Source organism: Bombina bombina, chromosome 1, assembly GCF_027579735.1.
Source record: "Bombina bombina isolate aBomBom1 chromosome 1, aBomBom1.pri, whole genome shotgun sequence".
Classification (NCBI taxonomy): Eukaryota; Metazoa; Chordata; class Amphibia; order Anura; family Bombinatoridae; genus Bombina; species Bombina bombina.
Genome location: NC_069499.1, coordinates 299,775,857 through 299,795,299, shown reverse-complemented (window position 1 = coordinate 299,795,299; position 19,443 = coordinate 299,775,857). Strand labels below are relative to the sequence as shown.

Here is a 19,443-nt window from a genome sequence, read left to right as displayed (position 1 = left end):
CCCCTTAAGACTATTGAGCATATGTACTATGTCACAGATTACAAATGGCACAATATTTGGCGCTTTCGCTCAAACACAAACACCACCAGAAGTAAATTTTAATGCACATAAATTTTAGTGAACATATTACAAGTTGAAAGTAAATGGTTTGCGCACAAGTGCAACCAACTCGCGCTAACTTCAGGATATTGCGACCACGTTAACTTATTCTCTACATAGAGTTTAAAGGAGTACAGTGATGAAAAAAACCTACACACGATAAACCGACAACACGTTAGACCTAGTGCTCTCAACCCGATGGTAGTTATGCATATTTTACATTTCAATGTTTTTCACATAGAAGAAAATGTTTGTTTTATTTTTAAATATAAAGTTCTAGCTATCTGATTAATTTGTTAAAAACATAATTTATGTAAGAACTTACCTGATAAATTAATTTCTTTCATATTGGCAAGAGTCCATGAGCTAGTGACGTATGGGATATACAATCCTACCAGGAGGGGCAAAGTTTCCCAAACCTCAAAATGCATATAAATACACCCCTCACCACAACCACAATTCAGTTTAACGAATAGCCAAGCAGTGGGGTGATAAAGAAAGGAGTAGAAACCACAAGAGGGAGGGATAACAATAAAAACAGCCAATTTCTGCTGGAAAAAAAAAAAGAAATAAGTTTATTTTCATAATTGAAAGAAAAAAATCTCAAATCAAAAGCAGAAGAATCAAACTAAACAGCTGCCTGAAGAACTTTTCTACCAAAAACTGCTTCCGAAGAAGCAAATACATTAAAACGGTAGAATTTTGTAAATGTATGCATAGAGGACCAAGTTGCTGCTTTGCAAATCTGATCAACTGAAGCTTCATTCTTAAATGCCCATGAAGTGGAGTCTGATCTAGTAGAATGAGCTGTATTTCTCTGGGGCGGGGCCTGACCCGACTCCAAATAAGCTTGATGAATCAAAAGTTTCAACCAAGAAGTCAAGGAAATAGCAGAAACCTTCTGACCTTTCCTAGGACCAGAAAATAAAACAAATAGACTGGAAGTCTTCCTGAAATCTTTAGTAGCTTCCACATAATATTTCAAAGCTTACCACATCCAAAGAATGTAAGGATCTTTCCAAAGAATTCTTAGGATTAGGACACAAGGAAGGGACAACAATTTCTCTATTAATGTTGTTAGAATTCACAACCTTAGGTAAAAATTGAAAAGAAGTCCGCAAAACTGCCTTATCCTGATGAAAAATCAGAAAAGGAGACTCACAAGCAAGAGCAGATAGCTCAGAAACTTTTCTAGCAGAAGATATAGCCAAAAGGAATAATATTTTCCAAGAAAGTAGTTTAATGTCCAAAGAATGCATAGGCTCGAATGGAGGAGCCTGTAAAGCCTTCAGAACCAAATTAAGACTCCAAGGAGGAGAAATTGATTTAATGACAGACTTAATACGAACTAAAGCCTGTACAAAACAGTGAATATCAGGAAGTATAGCAATCTTTCTGTGAAATAAAACTAAACTAACTAAAAATAATAAAAATATTTAATGATTTGAGATCCTGATAGAAAAACGGACCTTGAGACAGTAGATCTGGCCTTAACGGAAATGGCCAAGGCTGGCAACTGGACATTCGAACCAGATCCGCATACCAAAACCTGTGTGGCCATGCTGGAGCCACCAGCAACACAAATGATTGTTCCATGATGATTTTGGAGATCACTCTTGGAAGGAGAACTAGAGGCGGGAAAATGTAAGCAGGATGATAACACCAAGGAAGTGTCAGCTCATCCACTACTTCCGCCTGAGCATCCCTGGACCTGGACAGGTATCTGGGAAGTTTCTTGTTTAGATGAGAGGCCATGAGATCTATCTCTGATAGACCCCACATCTGAACAATCTGAGAAAACACATCTGGATGGAGAGACCACTCCCCTGGATGTAAAGTCTGACGGCTGAGATAATCCGCCTCCCAATTGTCTACACCTGGGATATGCACCGCAGAGATTAGATAGGAGCTGGATTCTGCCCAAGCAAGTATCCGAGATACTTCTTTCATAGCTTGGGGACTGTGAGTCCCACCCTGATGATTGACATATGCCACTGATGTGATATTGTCTGCCTGAAAACAAATGAACGGTTCTCTCTTTAACAGAGGCCAAAACTGAAGAGCTCTGAGAATTGCACGGAGTTCTAAAATATTTATTGGTAATCTCGCCTCTTGAGATTTCCAAACCCCTTGTGCTGTCAGAGATCCCCAAACAGCTCCCCAACCTGAAAGACTTGCACCTGTTGTGATCACAGTCCAGTTTGGCCGAACAAAAGAGGCCCCTTGAACTAAACGATGGTGATCTATCCACCATGTCAGAGAGTGTCGTACATTGGTATTTAAGGATATTAATTGTGATATCTTTGTATAATCCCTGCACCATTGGCTCCACATACAAAGCTGTAGAGGTCTCATGTGAAAACGAGCATAGGGGATTGCATCCGATGCTGCAGTCATGAGACCTAAAACTTCCATGCACATAGTCACTAAAGGGAATGACTGAGACTGAAGGTGCCGGCAGGCTGCAACCAATTTTAAACATCTCGTGCCTGTTAGAGACAGAGTCATGGACACTGAATCTATCTGGAAGCCTAAAAAGGTGACCCTTGTCTGAGGAATCAAAAAGATGTTTGGTAAATTGATCCCCCAACCATGTTTCCGAAGAAACAACACAAGTTGATTTGTGTGAGATTCTGCAGAACGTAAAGACTGAGCTAGTACCAAGATATCGTCCAAATAAGGAAACACTGCAATACCCTGTTCTCTGATTACAGAGAGTAGGGCACCTAGAACATTTGAAAAGATTCTTGCAGCTGTTGCTAGGCCAAATGGAAGAGCAACAAATTGGTAATGCTTGTCTAGAAAAGAGAATCTCAGAAACTGATAATGTTCTGGATGAATCGGAATATGAAGGTATGCATCCTGCAAGTCTATTGTGGACATATAATGTCCTTGCTGAACAAAAGGCAGAATAGTCCTTATAGTCACGATCTTGAAAGTTGGTACTCTTACATAACGATTCAAAATTTTCAGATCCAGAACTGGTCTGAATACATTTTCCTTCTTTGGGACAATGAATATATTTGAATAAAACCCCAAACCTTGTTCCTGAAAAGGAACTGGCATGATTACCCCTGAAGACTCCAGGTCTGAAACACACTTCAGGAAAGCCTGAGCTTTTACTGGATTTACTGGGATACGAGAGAGAAAAAAATCTTCTCACAGGAGGTCTTACTCTGAATCCTATTCGATACCCTTGAGAGACAATGCTCTGAATCCATTGATTTTGGACAGAATTTATCCAAATAAATTCTGTCCAGGGGAAAAGTGCCAAAAATAGTTTAATGGATTATTTTAAGGAAGAGCTCCAGCTTTCTGCGACTGCTCACATTAGCTGTAGCCTCCACCCACCACGGCTCCATTTTTAACGGCTCAATGGAAGCGAGCCCAGTGTTGGGAAGACCTTGCTATATCTACATGCCTCTGAAAGTGAGGCATGCAGTACTAGCGCAGCTTCGCTGCTGTTGGCAAAGCTGAGCTAATAAATTTCTTAACGACCATGTGATGTACAGGGTACAATGGTCGTTGAGGGGTTAACCATCAGTGGGCATGGTCATGACTCCTGTAACCTACTTCCTTGGTTGCTCTGCTGTAAAGAATACCTGGAATTTTGTTTTTAAAAGTTTGCAACTATGTCTAAACTGATGCAGAATTCTCACAGGTAAATAAATCTGTACCTGCAGCACCTCTAGAGTGGTACAATGTATGTTTGAGAGAAAAACACCAGTCATGACCAGGAATCAGTTGTCAGCATTTTAAAGGGACAGTCTAGTCCAAAATAAACTTTAATGATTCAGATAGGGCATGTCATTTTAAACAACTTTCCAATTTACATTTATCACGCATTTTGTTTTTTTCTCTTGGTACTCCTAGTTGAAAGCTAAACCTAGGAGGTTCATATGCTAATTTCTTGAATTTTGACAATTTTTCACCACTACAGGGTGTTAGTTCATGTATGTTATATAGATAACTTGCACTGGGAGTTACCTAAGAATCAGCACTGATTGGCTAAAATGCAAGTCTGTAAAAAGAACTAAAATAAGGGGGCAGTTTGCAGAGGCTTAGATACAAGATAATCACAGAGGTTAAAAGTATATTAATATAACAGTGTTGGTTATGCAAAACTAGGGAATGGGTAATAAAGGGATTATATATCTTTTTAAACAATACAAATTTGGGTGTAGACTGTCCCTTTAAAATTCTCATAAATTGCATTTAATCTACTCTAGTATTAATTAGGTACAGTGCATATTCCAGGATGTGGCCCGAGTCAGTTTTTTCCTTTTACATTTTAAAGAATTTTAATGTTTTATTATTTTATTTATTTACTTATTTGTTTGATAGTTTACCAATCCAAATTTAAAGGGACAGTGTACTAATATCCCCCCCCCCCCCCATATTGTGTTCTTAATTGACCATTTTACCTACTGGAATGTATTAAATTGTTTACAAATAGCTCCTTCAGCTTTATTTTCTCATTTGAAATAGGGGATTTTTCCAATTGAATCCTCACCTATAATGAACATTTCTGAATTTCTGGTTAACCCCTTAAGACTATTGAGCATATGTACTATGTCACAGATTACAAATGGCACAATATTTGGCGCTTTCGCTCAAACACAAACACCACCAGAAGTAAATTTTAATGCACATAAATTTTAGTGAACATATTACAAGTTGAAAGTAAATGGTTTGCGCACAAGTGCAACCAACTCGCGCTAACTTCAGGATATTGCGACCACGTTAACTTATTCTCTACATAGAGTTTAAAGGAGTACAGTGATGAAAAAAACCTACACACGATAAACCGACAACACGTTAGACCTAGTGCTCTCAACCCGATGGTAGTTATGCATATTTTACATTTCAATGTTTTTCACATAGAAGAAAATGTTTGTTTTATTTTTAAATATAAAGTTCTAGCTATCTGATTAATTTGTTAAAAACATAATTTATGTAAGAACTTACCTGATAAATTAATTTCTTTCATATTGGCAAGAGTCCATGAGCTAGTGACGTTTGGGATATACAATCCTACCAGGAGGGGCAAAGTTTCCCAAACCTCAAAATGCATATAAATACACTCCTCACCACAACCACAATTCAGTTTAACGAATAGCCAAGCAGTGGGGTGATAAAGAAAGGAGTAGAAACCACAAGAGGGAGGGATAACAATAAAAACAGCCAATTTCTGCTGGAAAAAAAAAAAGAAATAAGTTTATTTTCATAATTGAAAGAAAAAAATCTCAAATCAAAAGCAGAAGAATCAAACTAAACAGCTGCCTGAAGAACTTTTCTACCAAAAACTGCTTCCGAAGAAGCAAATACATTAAAACGGTAGAATTTTGTAAATGTATGCATAGAGGACCAAGTTGCTGCTTTGCAAATCTGATCAACTGAAGCTTCATTCTTAAATGCCCATGAAGTGGAGTCTGATCTAGTAGAATGAGCTGTATTTCTCTGAGGCGGGGCCTGACCCGACTCCAAATAAGCTTGATGAATCAAAAGTTTCAACCAAGAAGTCAAGGAAATAGCAGAAACCTTCTGACCTTTCCTAGGACCAGAAAATAAAACAAATAGACTGGAAGTCTTCCTGAAATCTTTAGTAGCTTCCACATAATATTTCAAAGCTTACCACATCCAAAGAATGTAAGGATCTTTCCAAAGAATTCTTAGGATTAGGACACAAGGAAGGGACAACAATTTCTCTATTAATGTTGTTAGAATTCACAACCTTAGGTAAAAATTGAAAAGAAGTCCGCAAAACTGCCTTATCCTGATGAAAAATCAGAAAAGGAGACTCACAAGCAAGAGCAGATAGCTCAGAAACTTTTCTAGCAGAAGATATAGCCAAAAGGAATAATATTTTCCAAGAAAGTAGTTTAATGTCCAAAGAATGCATAGGCTCGAATGGAGGAGCCTGTAAAGCCTTCAGAACCAAATTAAGACTCCAAGGAGGAGAAATTGATTTAATGACAGACTTAATACGAACTAAAGCCTGTACAAAACAGTGAATATCAGGAAGTATAGCAATCTTTCTGTGAAATAAAACTAAACTAACTAAAAATAATAAAAATATTTAATGATTTGAGATCCTGATAGAAAAACGGACCTTGAGACAGTAGATCTGGCCTTAACGGAAATGGCCAAGGCTGGCAACTGGACATTCGAACCAGATCCGCATACCAAAACCTGTGTGGCCATGCTGGAGCCACCAGCAACACAAATGATTGTTCCATGATGATTTTGGAGATCACTCTTGGAAGGAGAACTAGAGGCGGGAACATGTAAGCAGGATGATAACACCAAGGAAGTGTCAGCTCATCCACTACTTCCGCCTGAGCATCCCTGGACCTGGACAGGTATCTGGGAAGTTTCTTGTTTAGATGAGAGGCCATGAGATCTATCTCTGATAGACCCCACATCTGAACAATCTGAGAAAACACATCTGGATGGAGAGACCACTCCCCTGGATGTAAAGTCTGACGGCTGAGATAATCCGCCTCCCAATTGTCTACACCTGGGATATGCACCGCAGAGATTAGATAGGAGCTGGATTCTGCCCAAGCAAGTATCCGAGATACTTCTTTCATAGCTTGGGGACTGTGAGTCCCACCCTGATGATTGACATATGCCACTGATGTGATATTGTCTGCCTGAAAACAAATGAACGGTTCTCTCTTTAACAGAGGCCAAAACTGAAGAGCTCTGAGAATTGCACGGAGTTCTAAAATATTTATTGGTAATCTCGCCTCTTGAGATTTCCAAACCCCTTGTGCTGTCAGAGATCCCCAAACAGCTCCCCAACCTGAAAGACTTGCACCTGTTGTGATCACAGTCCAGTTTGGCCGAACAAAAGAGGCCCCTTGAACTAAACGATGGTGATCTATCCACCATGTCAGAGAGTGTCGTACATTGGTATTTAAGGATATTAATTGTGATATCTTTGTATAATCCCTGCACCATTGGCTCCACATACAAAGCTGTAGAGGTCTCATGTGAAAACGAGCATAGGGGATTGCATCCGATGCTGCAGTCATGAGACCTAAAACTTCCATGCACATAGCCACTAAAGGGAATGACTGAGACTGAAGGTGCCGGCAGGCTGCAACCAATTTTAAACATCTCGTGCCTGTTAGAGACAGAGTCATGGACACTGAATCTATCTGGAAGCCTAAAAAGGTGACCCTTGTCTGAGGAATCAAAAAGATGTTTGGTAAATTGATCCCCCAACCATGTTTCCGAAGAAACAACACAAGTTGATTTGTGTGAGATTCTGCAGAACGTAAAGACTGAGCTAGTACCAAGATATCGTCCAAATAAGGAAACACTGCAATACCCTGTTCTCTGATTACAGAGAGTAGGGCACCTAGAACATTTGAAAAGATTCTTGCAGCTGTTGCTAGGCCAAATGGAAGAGCAACAAATTGGTAATGCTTGTCTAGAAAAGAGAATCTCAGAAACTGATAATGTTCTGGATGAATCGGAATATGAAGGTATGCATCCTGCAAGTCTATTGTGGACATATAATGTCCTTGCTGAACAAAAGGCAGAATAGTCCTTATAGTCACGATCTTGAAAGTTGGTACTCTTACATAACGATTCAAAATTTTCAGATCCAGAACTGGTCTGAATACATTTTCCTTCTTTGGGACAATGAATATATTTGAATAAAACCCCAAACCTTGTTCCTGAAAAGGAACTGGCATGATTACCCCTGAAGACTCCAGGTCTGAAACACACTTCAGGAAAGCCTGAGCTTTTACTGGATTTACTGGGATACGAGAGAGAAAAAAATCTTCTCACAGGAGGTCTTACTCTGAATCCTATTCGATACCCTTGAGAGACAATGCTCTGAATCCATTGATTTTGGACAGAATTTATCCAAATAAATTCTGTCCAGGGGAAAAGTGCCAAAAATAGTTTAATGGATTATTTTAAGGAAGAGCTCCAGCTTTCTGCGACTGCTCACATTAGCTGTAGCCTCCACCCACCACCACGGCTCCATTTTTAACGGCTCAATGGAAGCGAGCCCAGTGTTGGGAAGACCTTGCTATATCTACATGCCTCTGAAAGTGAGGCATGCAGTACTAGCGCAGCTTCGCTGCTGTTGGCAAAGCTGAGCTAATAAATTTCTTAACGACCATGTGATGTACAGGGTACAATGGTCGTTGAGGGGTTAACCATCAGTGGGCATGGTCATGACTCCTGTAACCTACTTCCTTGGTTGCTCTGCTGTAAAGAATACCTGGAATTTTGTTTTTAAAAGTTTGCAACTATGTCTAAACTGATGCAGAATTCTCACAGGTAAATAAATCTGTACCTGCAGCACCTCTAGAGTGGTACAATGTATGTTTGAGAGAAAAACACCAGTCATGACCAGGAATCAGTTGTCAGCATTTTAAAGGGACAGTCTAGTCCAAAATAAACTTTAATGATTCAGATAGGGCATGTCATTTTAAACAACTTTCCAATTTACATTTATCACGCATTTTGTTTTTTTCTCTTGGTACTCCTAGTTGAAAGCTAAACCTAGGAGGTTCATATGCTAATTTCTTGAATTTTGACAATTTTTCACCACTACAGGGTGTTAGTTCATGTATGTTATATAGATAACTTGCACTGGGAGTTACCTAAGAATCAGCACTGATTGGCTAAAATGCAAGTCTGTAAAAAGAACTAAAATAAGGGGGCAGTTTGCAGAGGCTTAGATACAAGATAATCACAGAGGTTAAAAGTATATTAATATAACAGTGTTGGTTATGCAAAACTAGGGAATGGGTAATAAAGGGATTATATATCTTTTTAAACAATACAAATTTGGGTGTAGACTGTCCCTTTAAAATTCTCATAAATTGCATTTAATCTACTCTAGTATTAATTAGGTACAGTGCATATTCCAGGATGTGGCCCGAGTCAGTTTTTTCCTTTTACATTTTAAAGAATTTTAATGTTTTATTATTTTATTTATTTACTTATTTGTTTGATAGTTTACCAATCCAAATTTAAAGGGACAGTGTACTAATATCCCCCCCCCCCCCCTTATTGTGTTCTTAATTGACCATTTTACCTACTGGAATGTATTAAATTGTTTACAAATAGCTCCTTCAGCTTTATTTTCTCATTTGAAATAGGGGATTTTTCCAATTGAATCCTCACCTATAATGAACATTTCTGAATTTCTGGTTAACCCCTTAAGACTATTGAGCATATGTACTATGTCACAGATTACAAATGGCACAATATTTGGCGCTTTCGCTCAAACACAAACACCACCAGAAGTAAATTTTAATGCACATAAATTTTAGTGAACATATTACAAGTTGAAAGTAAATGGTTTGCGCACAAGTGCAACCAACTCGCGCTAACTTCAGGATATTGCGACCACGTTAACTTATTCTCTACATAGAGTTTAAAGGAGTACAGTGATGAAAAAAACCTACACACGATAAACCGACAACACGTTAGACCTAGTGCTCTCAACCCGATGGTAGTTATGCATATTTTACATTTCAATGTTTTTCACATAGAAGAAAATGTTTGTTTTATTTTTAAATATAAAGTTCTAGCTATCTGATTAATTTGTTAAAAACATAATTTATGTAAGAACTTACCTGATAAATTAATTTCTTTCATATTGGCAAGAGTCCATGAGCTAGTGACGTATGGGATATACAATCCTACCAGGAGGGGCAAAGTTTCCCAAACCTCAAAATGCATATAAATACACCCCTCACCACAACCACAATTCAGTTTAACGAATAGCCAAGCAGTGGGGTGATAAAGAAAGGAGTAGAAACCACAAGAGGGAGGGATAACAATAAAAACAGCCAATTTCTGCTGGAAAAAAAAAAAGAAATAAGTTTATTTTCATAATTGAAAGAAAAAAAATCTCAAATCAAAAGCAGAAGAATCAAACTAAACAGCTGCCTGAAGAACTTTTCTACCAAAAACTGCTTCCGAAGAAGCAAATACATTAAAACGGTAGAATTTTGTAAATGTATGCATAGAGGACCAAGTTGCTGCTTTGCAAATCTGATCAACTGAAGCTTCATTCTTAAATGCCCATGAAGTGGAGTCTGATCTAGTAGAATGAGCTGTATTTCTCTGGGGCGGGGCCTGACCCGACTCCAAATAAGCTTGATGAATCAAAAGTTTCAACCAAGAAGTCAAGGAAATAGCAGAAACCTTCTGACCTTTCCTAGGACCAGAAAATAAAACAAATAGACTGGAAGTCTTCCTGAAATCTTTAGTAGCTTCCACATAATATTTCAAAGCTTACCACATCCAAAGAATGTAAGGATCTTTCCAAAGAATTCTTAGGATTAGGACACAAGGAAGGGACAACAATTTCTCTATTAATGTTGTTAGAATTCACAACCTTAGGTAAAAATTGAAAAGAAGTCCGCAAAACTGCCTTATCCTGATGAAAAATCAGAAAAGGAGACTCACAAGCAAGAGCAGATAGCTCAGAAACTTTTCTAGCAGAAGATATAGCCAAAAGGAATAATATTTTCCAAGAAAGTAGTTTAATGTCCAAAGAATGCATAGGCTCGAATGGAGGAGCCTGTAAAGCCTTCAGAACCAAATTAAGACTCCAAGGAGGAGAAATTGATTTAATGACAGACTTAATACGAACTAAAGCCTGTACAAAACAGTGAATATCAGGAAGTATAGCAATCTTTCTGTGAAATGAAACTAAACTAACTAAAAATAATAAAAATATTTAATGATTTGAGATCCTGATAGAAAAACGGACCTTGAGACAGTAGATCTGGCCTTAACGGAAATGGCCAAGGCTGGCAACTGGACATTCGAACCAGATCCGCATACCAAAACCTGTGTGGCCATGCTGGAGCCACCAGCAACACAAATGATTGTTCCATGATGATTTTGGAGATCACTCTTGGAAGGAGAACTAGAGGCGGGAACATGTAAGCAGGATGATAACACCAAGGAAGTGTCAGCTCATCCACTACTTCCGCCTGAGCATCCCTGGACCTGGACAGGTATCTGGGAAGTTTCTTGTTTAGATGAGAGGCCATGAGATCTATCTCTGATAGACCCCACATCTGAACAATCTGAGAAAACACATCTGGATGGAGAGACCACTCCCCTGGATGTAAAGTCTGACGGCTGAGATAATCCGCCTCCCAATTGTCTACACCTGGGATATGCACCGCAGAGATTAGATAGGAGCTGGATTCTGCCCAAGCAAGTATCCGAGATACTTCTTTCATAGCTTGGGGACTGTGAGTCCCACCCTGATGATTGACATATGCCACTGATGTGATATTGTCTGCCTGAAAACAAATGAACGGTTCTCTCTTTAACAGAGGCCAAAACTGAAGAGCTCTGAGAATTGCACGGAGTTCTAAAATATTTATTGGTAATCTCGCCTCTTGAGATTTCCAAACCCCTTGTGCTGTCAGAGATCCCCAAACAGCTCCCCAACCTGAAAGACTTGCACCTGTTGTGATCACAGTCCAGTTTGGCCGAACAAAAGAGGCCCCTTGAACTAAACGATGGTGATCTATCCACCATGTCAGAGAGTGTCGTACATTGGTATTTAAGGATATTAATTGTGATATCTTTGTATAATCCCTGCACCATTGGCTCCACATACAAAGCTGTAGAGGTCTCATGTGAAAACGAGCATAGGGGATTGCATCCGATGCTGCAGTCATGAGACCTAAAACTTCCATGCACATAGCCACTAAAGGGAATGACTGAGACTGAAGGTGCCGGCAGGCTGCAACCAATTTTAAACATCTCGTGTCTGTTAGAGACAGAGTCATGGACACTGAATCTATCTGGAAGCCTAAAAAGGTGACCCTTGTCTGAGGAATCAAAAAGATGTTTGGTAAATTGATCCCCCAACCATGTTTCCGAAGAAACAACACAAGTTGATTTGTGTGAGATTCTGCAGAACGTAAAGACTGAGCTAGTACCAAGATATCGTCCAAATAAGGAAACACTGCAATACCCTGTTCTCTGATTACAGAGAGTAGGGCACCTAGAACATTTGAAAAGATTCTTGGAGCTGTTGCTAGGCCAAATGGAAGAGCAACAAATTGGTAATGCTTGTCTAGAAAAGAGAATCTCAGAAACTGATAATGTTCTGGATGAATCGGAATATGAAGGTATGCATCCTGCAAGTCTATTGTGGACATATAATGTCCTTGCTGAACAAAAGGCAGAATAGTCCTTATAGTCACGATCTTGAAAGTTGGTACTCTTACATAACGATTCAAAATTTTCAGATCCAGAACTGGTCTGAATACATTTTCCTTCTTTGGGACAATGAATATATTTGAATAAAACCCCAAACCTTGTTCCTGAAAAGGAACTGGCATGATTACCCCTGAAGACTCCAGGTCTGAAACACACTTCAGGAAAGCCTGAGCTTTTACTGGATTTACTGGGATACGAGAGAGAAAAAAATCTTCTCACAGGAGGTCTTACTCTGAATCCTATTCGATTCCCTTGAGAGACAATGCTCTGAATCCATTGATTTTGGACAGAATTTATCCAAATATCCTTGAAAAACCTTAATCTGTCCCTTACCAGCTGAGCTGGAATGAGGGCCACACCTTCATGCGGACTTAGGGGCTGACTTTGGTTTCCTAAATGGCTTGGATTTATTCCAATTTGAGGAAGGCTTCCAATTGGAAACAGATTCATTGGGGGGAGGATTAAGTTTTTGTTCCTTATTTTGACGAAAGGAACGAAAACGGTTAGAAGCCTTAGATTTACCCTTAGGTTTTTTATCCTGAGGCAGAAAAACTCCCTTTCCCCCAGTGACAGTTGAAATAATAGAATCCAACTGAGAACCAAATAAATTATTACCTTGGAAAGAAAGAGATAGTAATCTAGATTTAGATGTCATATCAGCATTCCAAGATTTAAGCCACAAAACTCTTCTAGCTAATATCGCTAAAGACATGGATCTAACATCAATTTTGATCATATCAAAAATGGCATCACAAATAAAATGATTAGCATGTTGCAGTAAGCGAATAATGCTAGATATGTCAGAATCCAATTCTTGTTGCGCTAAATTCTCCAACCAGAAAGTTGATGCAACATCAGCCAAAGAAATTGCAGGTCTAAGAAGATGACCTGAATATAAATAGGCCTTCCTTAGATAAGATCCAAGCTTCCTATCTAAAGGATCCTTAAAGAAAGTACTATCTTCTATAGGAATAGTGGTACGTTTAGCAAGAGTAGAAATAGCCCCATCAACTTTGGGGACTTTTTCCCAAAACTCTATAGACTTTGCTGGAAAAGGATACAATTTTTTAAACCTTGAAGAAGGAATAAAAGAAGTACCTGGCTTATTCCATTCCTTAGAAATCATATCAGAAATAGCCTCAGGAATAGGAAAAACCCCTTGAGAAACTACAGGAGGTTTAAAAACAGCATTTAAAAGTTTATTAGACTGAACGTCAAGAGGACTGGTTACCTCAATATCCAAAGTAATTAGCACGTCTTTTAATAAAGAACGCATATACTCTATTTTAAATAAATAAGTAGGTTTGTCAGTGTCAATATCTGAGGAAGGATCTTCTGTATCAGATAGATCCTCATCAGAAGAGGATAAATTATTATGTTGTTGGTCATTTGAAATTTCATCAACTGAATGAGAAGTTTTAAAAGACCTTTTGCGTTTATTAGAAGGTGGAAATGCAGACAAAGCCTTCAGAATAGAATCAGAAACAAATTCTTTAAAATTCACAGGTATATCATGTACATTAGAAGTTGAAGGAACTGCAACTGGCAAAGTACTATTACTGATGGACACACTATCTGCATGTAAAAGTTTATCATGACAACTATTACAAATGACATTTGGCGAAATAATTTCCACAATTTTACAACAAATGCACTTAGCTTTGGTAGAACCGATGTCAGGCAGCAATTTTCCAGCAGAAACTTCTGAGGCAGGATCAGATTGAGACATCTTGCAAAATGTAAAAGAAAAAACAACATATAAAGCAAAATGATCAATTTCCTTATATGACAGTTTCAGGAATGGGAAAAAATGCAAATAGCATAGCCTTCTGATAGAGAAAAAAGGCAAGAGGCAAACATCAATGGGGTATTGAAATAATGAAAAAGTTTGTTGCCAAGTATGATGCACAACGTAACTGAAACTTTTTTAGCGCCAAAAATAACCGGAAATGACACACTCGCGTCACCAATGACGCAACCGTGTGTAAGGCTTCGGCGTCAATTATGACGCCGGAAATGACGAAGTTGCGTCATAGACGTATTTTTCGCGCCAAATTGGCCTAATTCCGCCCGCACTTGCAAGAAGTAGTCAATTGAAAAAAAGACTAAACCCCAGGTAAGAAAAATATTTCTTAAAAAATGTTTATATTCGGCAAATATGAAACTGACAGTCTGCAGAAGGAAATACATGAACCTGACTCAAGGCAAATATAAGTATAATACATATATTTAGAACTTTATATAAATGCATAAAGTGCCCAACCATAGCTGAGGTGTCTTAAGTAATAAAAAACATACTTACTAAAAAGACACCCATCCACATATAGCAGATAGCCAAACCAGTACTGAAACAGTTATCAGCAGAGGTAATGGTAAAATGAGAGTATATCGTCGATCTGAAAAGGAAGGTAGGAGATGAATCTCTACGACCGATAACAGAGAACCTATGAAATAGACCCCCGTTAGGTAAATCATCATATTCAATAAGTGATACTCCCTTCACGTCCCTCTGACATTCGCTGTACTCTGAGAGGAATCGTGCTTCAACAATGCTGTGAAGCGCATATCAACGTAGAAATCTTAGCATAAACTTACTTCACCACCTCCATAGGAGGCAAAGTTTGTAAAACTGAATTGTGGGTGTGGTGAGCGGTGTATTTATAGGCATTTTGAGGTTTGGGAAACTTTGCCCCTCCTGGTAGGATTGTATATCCCATACATCACTAGCTCATGGACTCTTAAAAATATACCTATATATACCTATATATCTATATGAATATACTATGAACATTTTCTCATATATGAAGAACATTGGAATGCAAAATATTTACAGTAAATACCCAATAAAATACATTATAAAATATTAAAATTGCTTACAAATGTTTTTTTTATGTTTTAACACTTTAGCCCATTAAGACGTGTATATATACGTGGTGCGGTACTTTGCTTATTGTACCGCACAACGTATATATACAGTACTTCTGAGCTCCAAGCGCTGCTCGCATATGGAATCGGAGTGCAATCTGTGCTCTGGTTCCATATGAAGGCAGATGCCAGATCGTTACAGACGGTCTGTAACAATGATCTGCTGGTGCCGGCGGGAGGTGTGGGAGGGAATTTGGGAGGTAGGTGGTCGGCCTATAGGACTTTGTGTAAACAATCAGACAAATAATATAACAAGGTATTCTCTCCCTGCAAGATCAATATTTTATTGAGTTGGGGTTTCAGTTAGAAGGAAAAGCTATTTCATATACAAAAATATACATAAAGTACACTGTTTCCTTAATGTGAGTGCTACGATTGTTTTATAACTGATTTGCTGCTTGTTTGGTTCTAAATTAAATACATTGGATTTCAGATGTCCCTTTTATGGTTCCCTTTGCCATTTGCACCCGCTGTTTCTGCTAGTCAGTGACTTGTTTTCATTGCAGAACATACCTCTGGAAAGCTGCAGTTAGGGGATGAGCCCCCGCAGAATCCCCATGCGGTGTCCAGGCTGTAGTTTTGGGATATGTTTTTTAGCATGCAGGGAGTCACTTCGGCTTCGCTTACATTAAATTCTGTGGCCAGACAGCTGTAGAGATTCTCAGTGCTGCATGTGAACTGCGAGGAAATAGTACATGTCAGAATCAGAGCCACACATTATCTCTGAAAATCTCTGTACAATAAAAGTAACACAGAGTTACCAGACCCACAGCCTATGATTTCACTATGTAACTGCAACCGGGAGCAGGATCATTTCACTATCAGTTTGCCATTGCTTAAAGGGACATGAAGCAATTTGAGATTGTAATATAAAATACACAATATAAAATTAAAGTTACAACAATTCACAACAATTAGTGAAATCAATAACTCAACAAACACACATGCCCACTATATCAATAATGCCCCTTTCAAACACCTTACAAAGTCATACGTATGAATCTATAAGGTTTTTCAGAACAACAAGTTATTGTACATGTCATTAATTTAGCATATCTACACAATATTAAAGGGACACTGAAACCAAATTTTTTCTTGGAGGGAGGAGATGGCAGGCATAGTTAGAGGGGCAGGGTTAGAGAAATGTTTGAGAGGGATCAGGGAGGTTGAACAGTAAAGGGGGATCCTACACTGCAGAAAAGTTAATGGTAAATGTCATTAATTTAGCATAACTACACAATATTAAAGGGACACTGAAACCAAATTTTTTCTTGGAGGGAGAGATAGAGCATGCAATTTTAAGCACCTTTCTAATTTACTCCTATTATCATTTTTTCTTTGTTCTCTAGGTATCTTATTTGAAAAAGCAGGAATGTAAGCTTACGAGCCGGCCCATTTTTGGTTCAGCCCCATGAATAGCTGTTGCTGTCTGCATTTAGCCACCAATTAGCAACTGCTGCCCAGGTGCTGAACCAAAGATGGGCCGGCTCGTAAGCTTACATTCCTGCTTTTTCAAATAAAGATACCAAGAGAACGAATAAAAATTAATACTATGAGTAATTTAGAAAGTTGCGTAAAATTGCATGCTCTATCTGAATCATGAAATAAAAAAACTTGGGTTCAGTATCCCATTAAAATAGATCAATCAACATAACAGACCCTTTTAATCTGTGATGTAATCACCACATTCATTTTGTTTGCTGTTAATCCCATAAGATTTTTGTATTATGATTTCCTGAGAGTAACGTAGCAGATAAAGATTTTGTGTTTCGGCTAGATTACTAGTCTTGCGTTATGAATAAAAAAGCAGCGTTAAGCCTCATAACGCTGCTTTTTTACTACCGCTGGTATTACGAGTCTTGCAGATTCAGGGGCACCGCACACTTTTTTGGCCTTACCGCATATCAACGTACGCAAATTGCGTATAGTCTTTTTTTCTATAGGACTTCCATAGCGAGGGTATTACAAGCTTGTCCTGGGAGGCCAAAAAGTGAGCGGTACACCCTATCCCGTCAAGATTCGTACCGCATTCTAAAGTCAGTAGTTATGATTTTTACACTACAAAGCTGTAGCATAAAACTCATAACTAAAGTGCTAAAAAGTACACTAACACCCATAAACTACCTATTAACCCCTAAACCGAGGCCCCCCCGCACCGCAAACACTAAAATAAAATTATTAACCCCTAATCTGCCGCTCCGGACATCGCCGCCACTATAATAAACATATTAACCCCTAAACCACTGCACTCCCGCCTCACAAACATTAGTTAAATATTATTAACCCCTAATCTGCTGTCCCTAACATCGCCGCCACCTACCTACATTTATTAACCCCTAATCTGCCGCCCCCAACGTCGCCGTCACTATATTAAATGTATTAACCCCTAAATCTAAGTCTAACCGTAACACCCCCTAACTTAAATATAATTAAAATAAATCTAAATAAAACCTGCTATTAATAACTAAATAATTCCTATTTAAAACTAAATACTTACCTGTAAAATAAACCCTAAGCTAGCTACAATACAACTAATAGTTACATTGTAGCTATCTTAGGGTTATTTTTATTTTACAGGCAAGTTTGTATTTATTTTAACCAGGTAGAATAGTTACTAAATAGTTATTAACTATTTAATAACTACCTAGCTAAAATAAATACAAATTAACCTGTAAAATAAAACCTAACCTGTCTTATACTAACACCTAACCTAACCCTACAATTAAATAAATTCCCTAAATAAAATACAATTAACTAAATTCAAAACAATTAGCTAAATTACAAAAAAAAACCCCACTAAATTACAGAAAATAAAAAACAAATTATAAGATCTTTAAACTAATTACACCTAATCTAATAGTCCTATTAAAATAAAAAAAGCCCAACCAAAATAAAAAAAAACCCTAGCCTAAACTAAACTACCACTAGCCCTTAAAAGGGCCGTTTGCGGGGCATTGCCCCCAAAAAATCAGCTCTTTTACCTGTAAAAAAAAATACAAACAACCCGCCCAACAGTAAAACCCACCACCCACACAACCAACCCCCCAAATAAAACCCTAACTAAAAACCTAAGCTCCCCATTGCCCTGAAAAGGGCATTTGGATGGGCATTGCCCTTAAAAGGGCATTTAGCTCTATTGCGGCCCAAATCCCTAACCTAAAAATAAAACCCACCCAATACACCCTTAAAAAATTCCTAACACTAACCCCTGAAGATCCACTTACTGGGAGAAGTCTTCATCCAAGAGGCAAGATGTCCTCAAGGAAGCCGGCAGAAGTGGTCCTCCAGATGGGCAGAAGTGGTCCTCCAAACTGGCAGAAGTCTTCACCCAGACGGCATCTTTTATCTTCATCCTTCCGGCGCGGAGCATCCTCTCCAATCGACGTCTTCTTCTGGAATGAAGGTACCTTTAAGGGACGTCATCCAAGATGGCGTCCCTTAGATTCCGATTGGCTGATAGAATTCTATCAGCCAATCGGAATTAAGGTTGAAAAAATCCTATTGGCTGATGCAATTAGCCAATAGCATTGAACTTCAATCCTATTGACTGATCCAATCAGCCAATAGAATTGAGCTCACATTCTATTGGCTGATTGGAACAGCCAATAGAATGCGAGCTTAATCCTATTGGCTGATTGGATCAGCCAATAGGATTTTTTAAACCTTAATTCCAATTGGCTGAGATTCTAAGATTGGCTAAGGGATGCCATCTTAGATTAAAGGTCACTTAAAGGTACCTTCATTCCAGAAGAAGACGTCGATTGAAGAGGATGCTCCGCGCCAGATGTCTTGAAGATAGAGCTGCTCCACGTTGGAAGGATGAAGATAGAAGATGCCGTCTGGGTGAAGACTTCTGCACATCTGGAGGACCACTTCTGCCCATCTGGAGGACAACTTCTGCCAGCTTCCTTGAGGACATCTTGCCGTTTGGATGAAGACTTCTCCCAGTAAGTGGATCTTCGGCGGGTAGTGTTAGGATTTTTTAAGGGTGTATTGGGTGGGTTTTATTTTTAAGTTAGGGCTTTTGGCCACAATAGAGCTAAATGCCCTTTTAAGGGCAATGCCCATCCAAATGCCCTTTTCAGAGCAATGGGGAGCTTAGGTTTTTTTAGTTATGGTTTAATTTGGGGGGTTGGTTGCGTGGGTGGTGGGTTTTACTGTTGGGGGGGTTGTTTGTATTTTCTT

At 38.6% G+C, this 19,443-nt stretch overlaps 1 protein-coding gene across 1 annotated transcript in view; it reads right to left on the bottom strand.

Moving 5' to 3' along the window:
* The window catches only part of ADCY5 (adenylate cyclase 5), a 344,935-nt gene that overhangs the window by 77,356 nt on the left and 248,136 nt on the right, over nt 1-19,443 (bottom strand). The window contains exon 13 of the mRNA XM_053698067.1: nt 15,772-15,936. Within this exon, the coding sequence (XP_053554042.1) occupies nt 15,772-15,936 (165 nt within the window). The remainder of the gene's footprint in view (nt 1-15,771; nt 15,937-19,443) is intronic.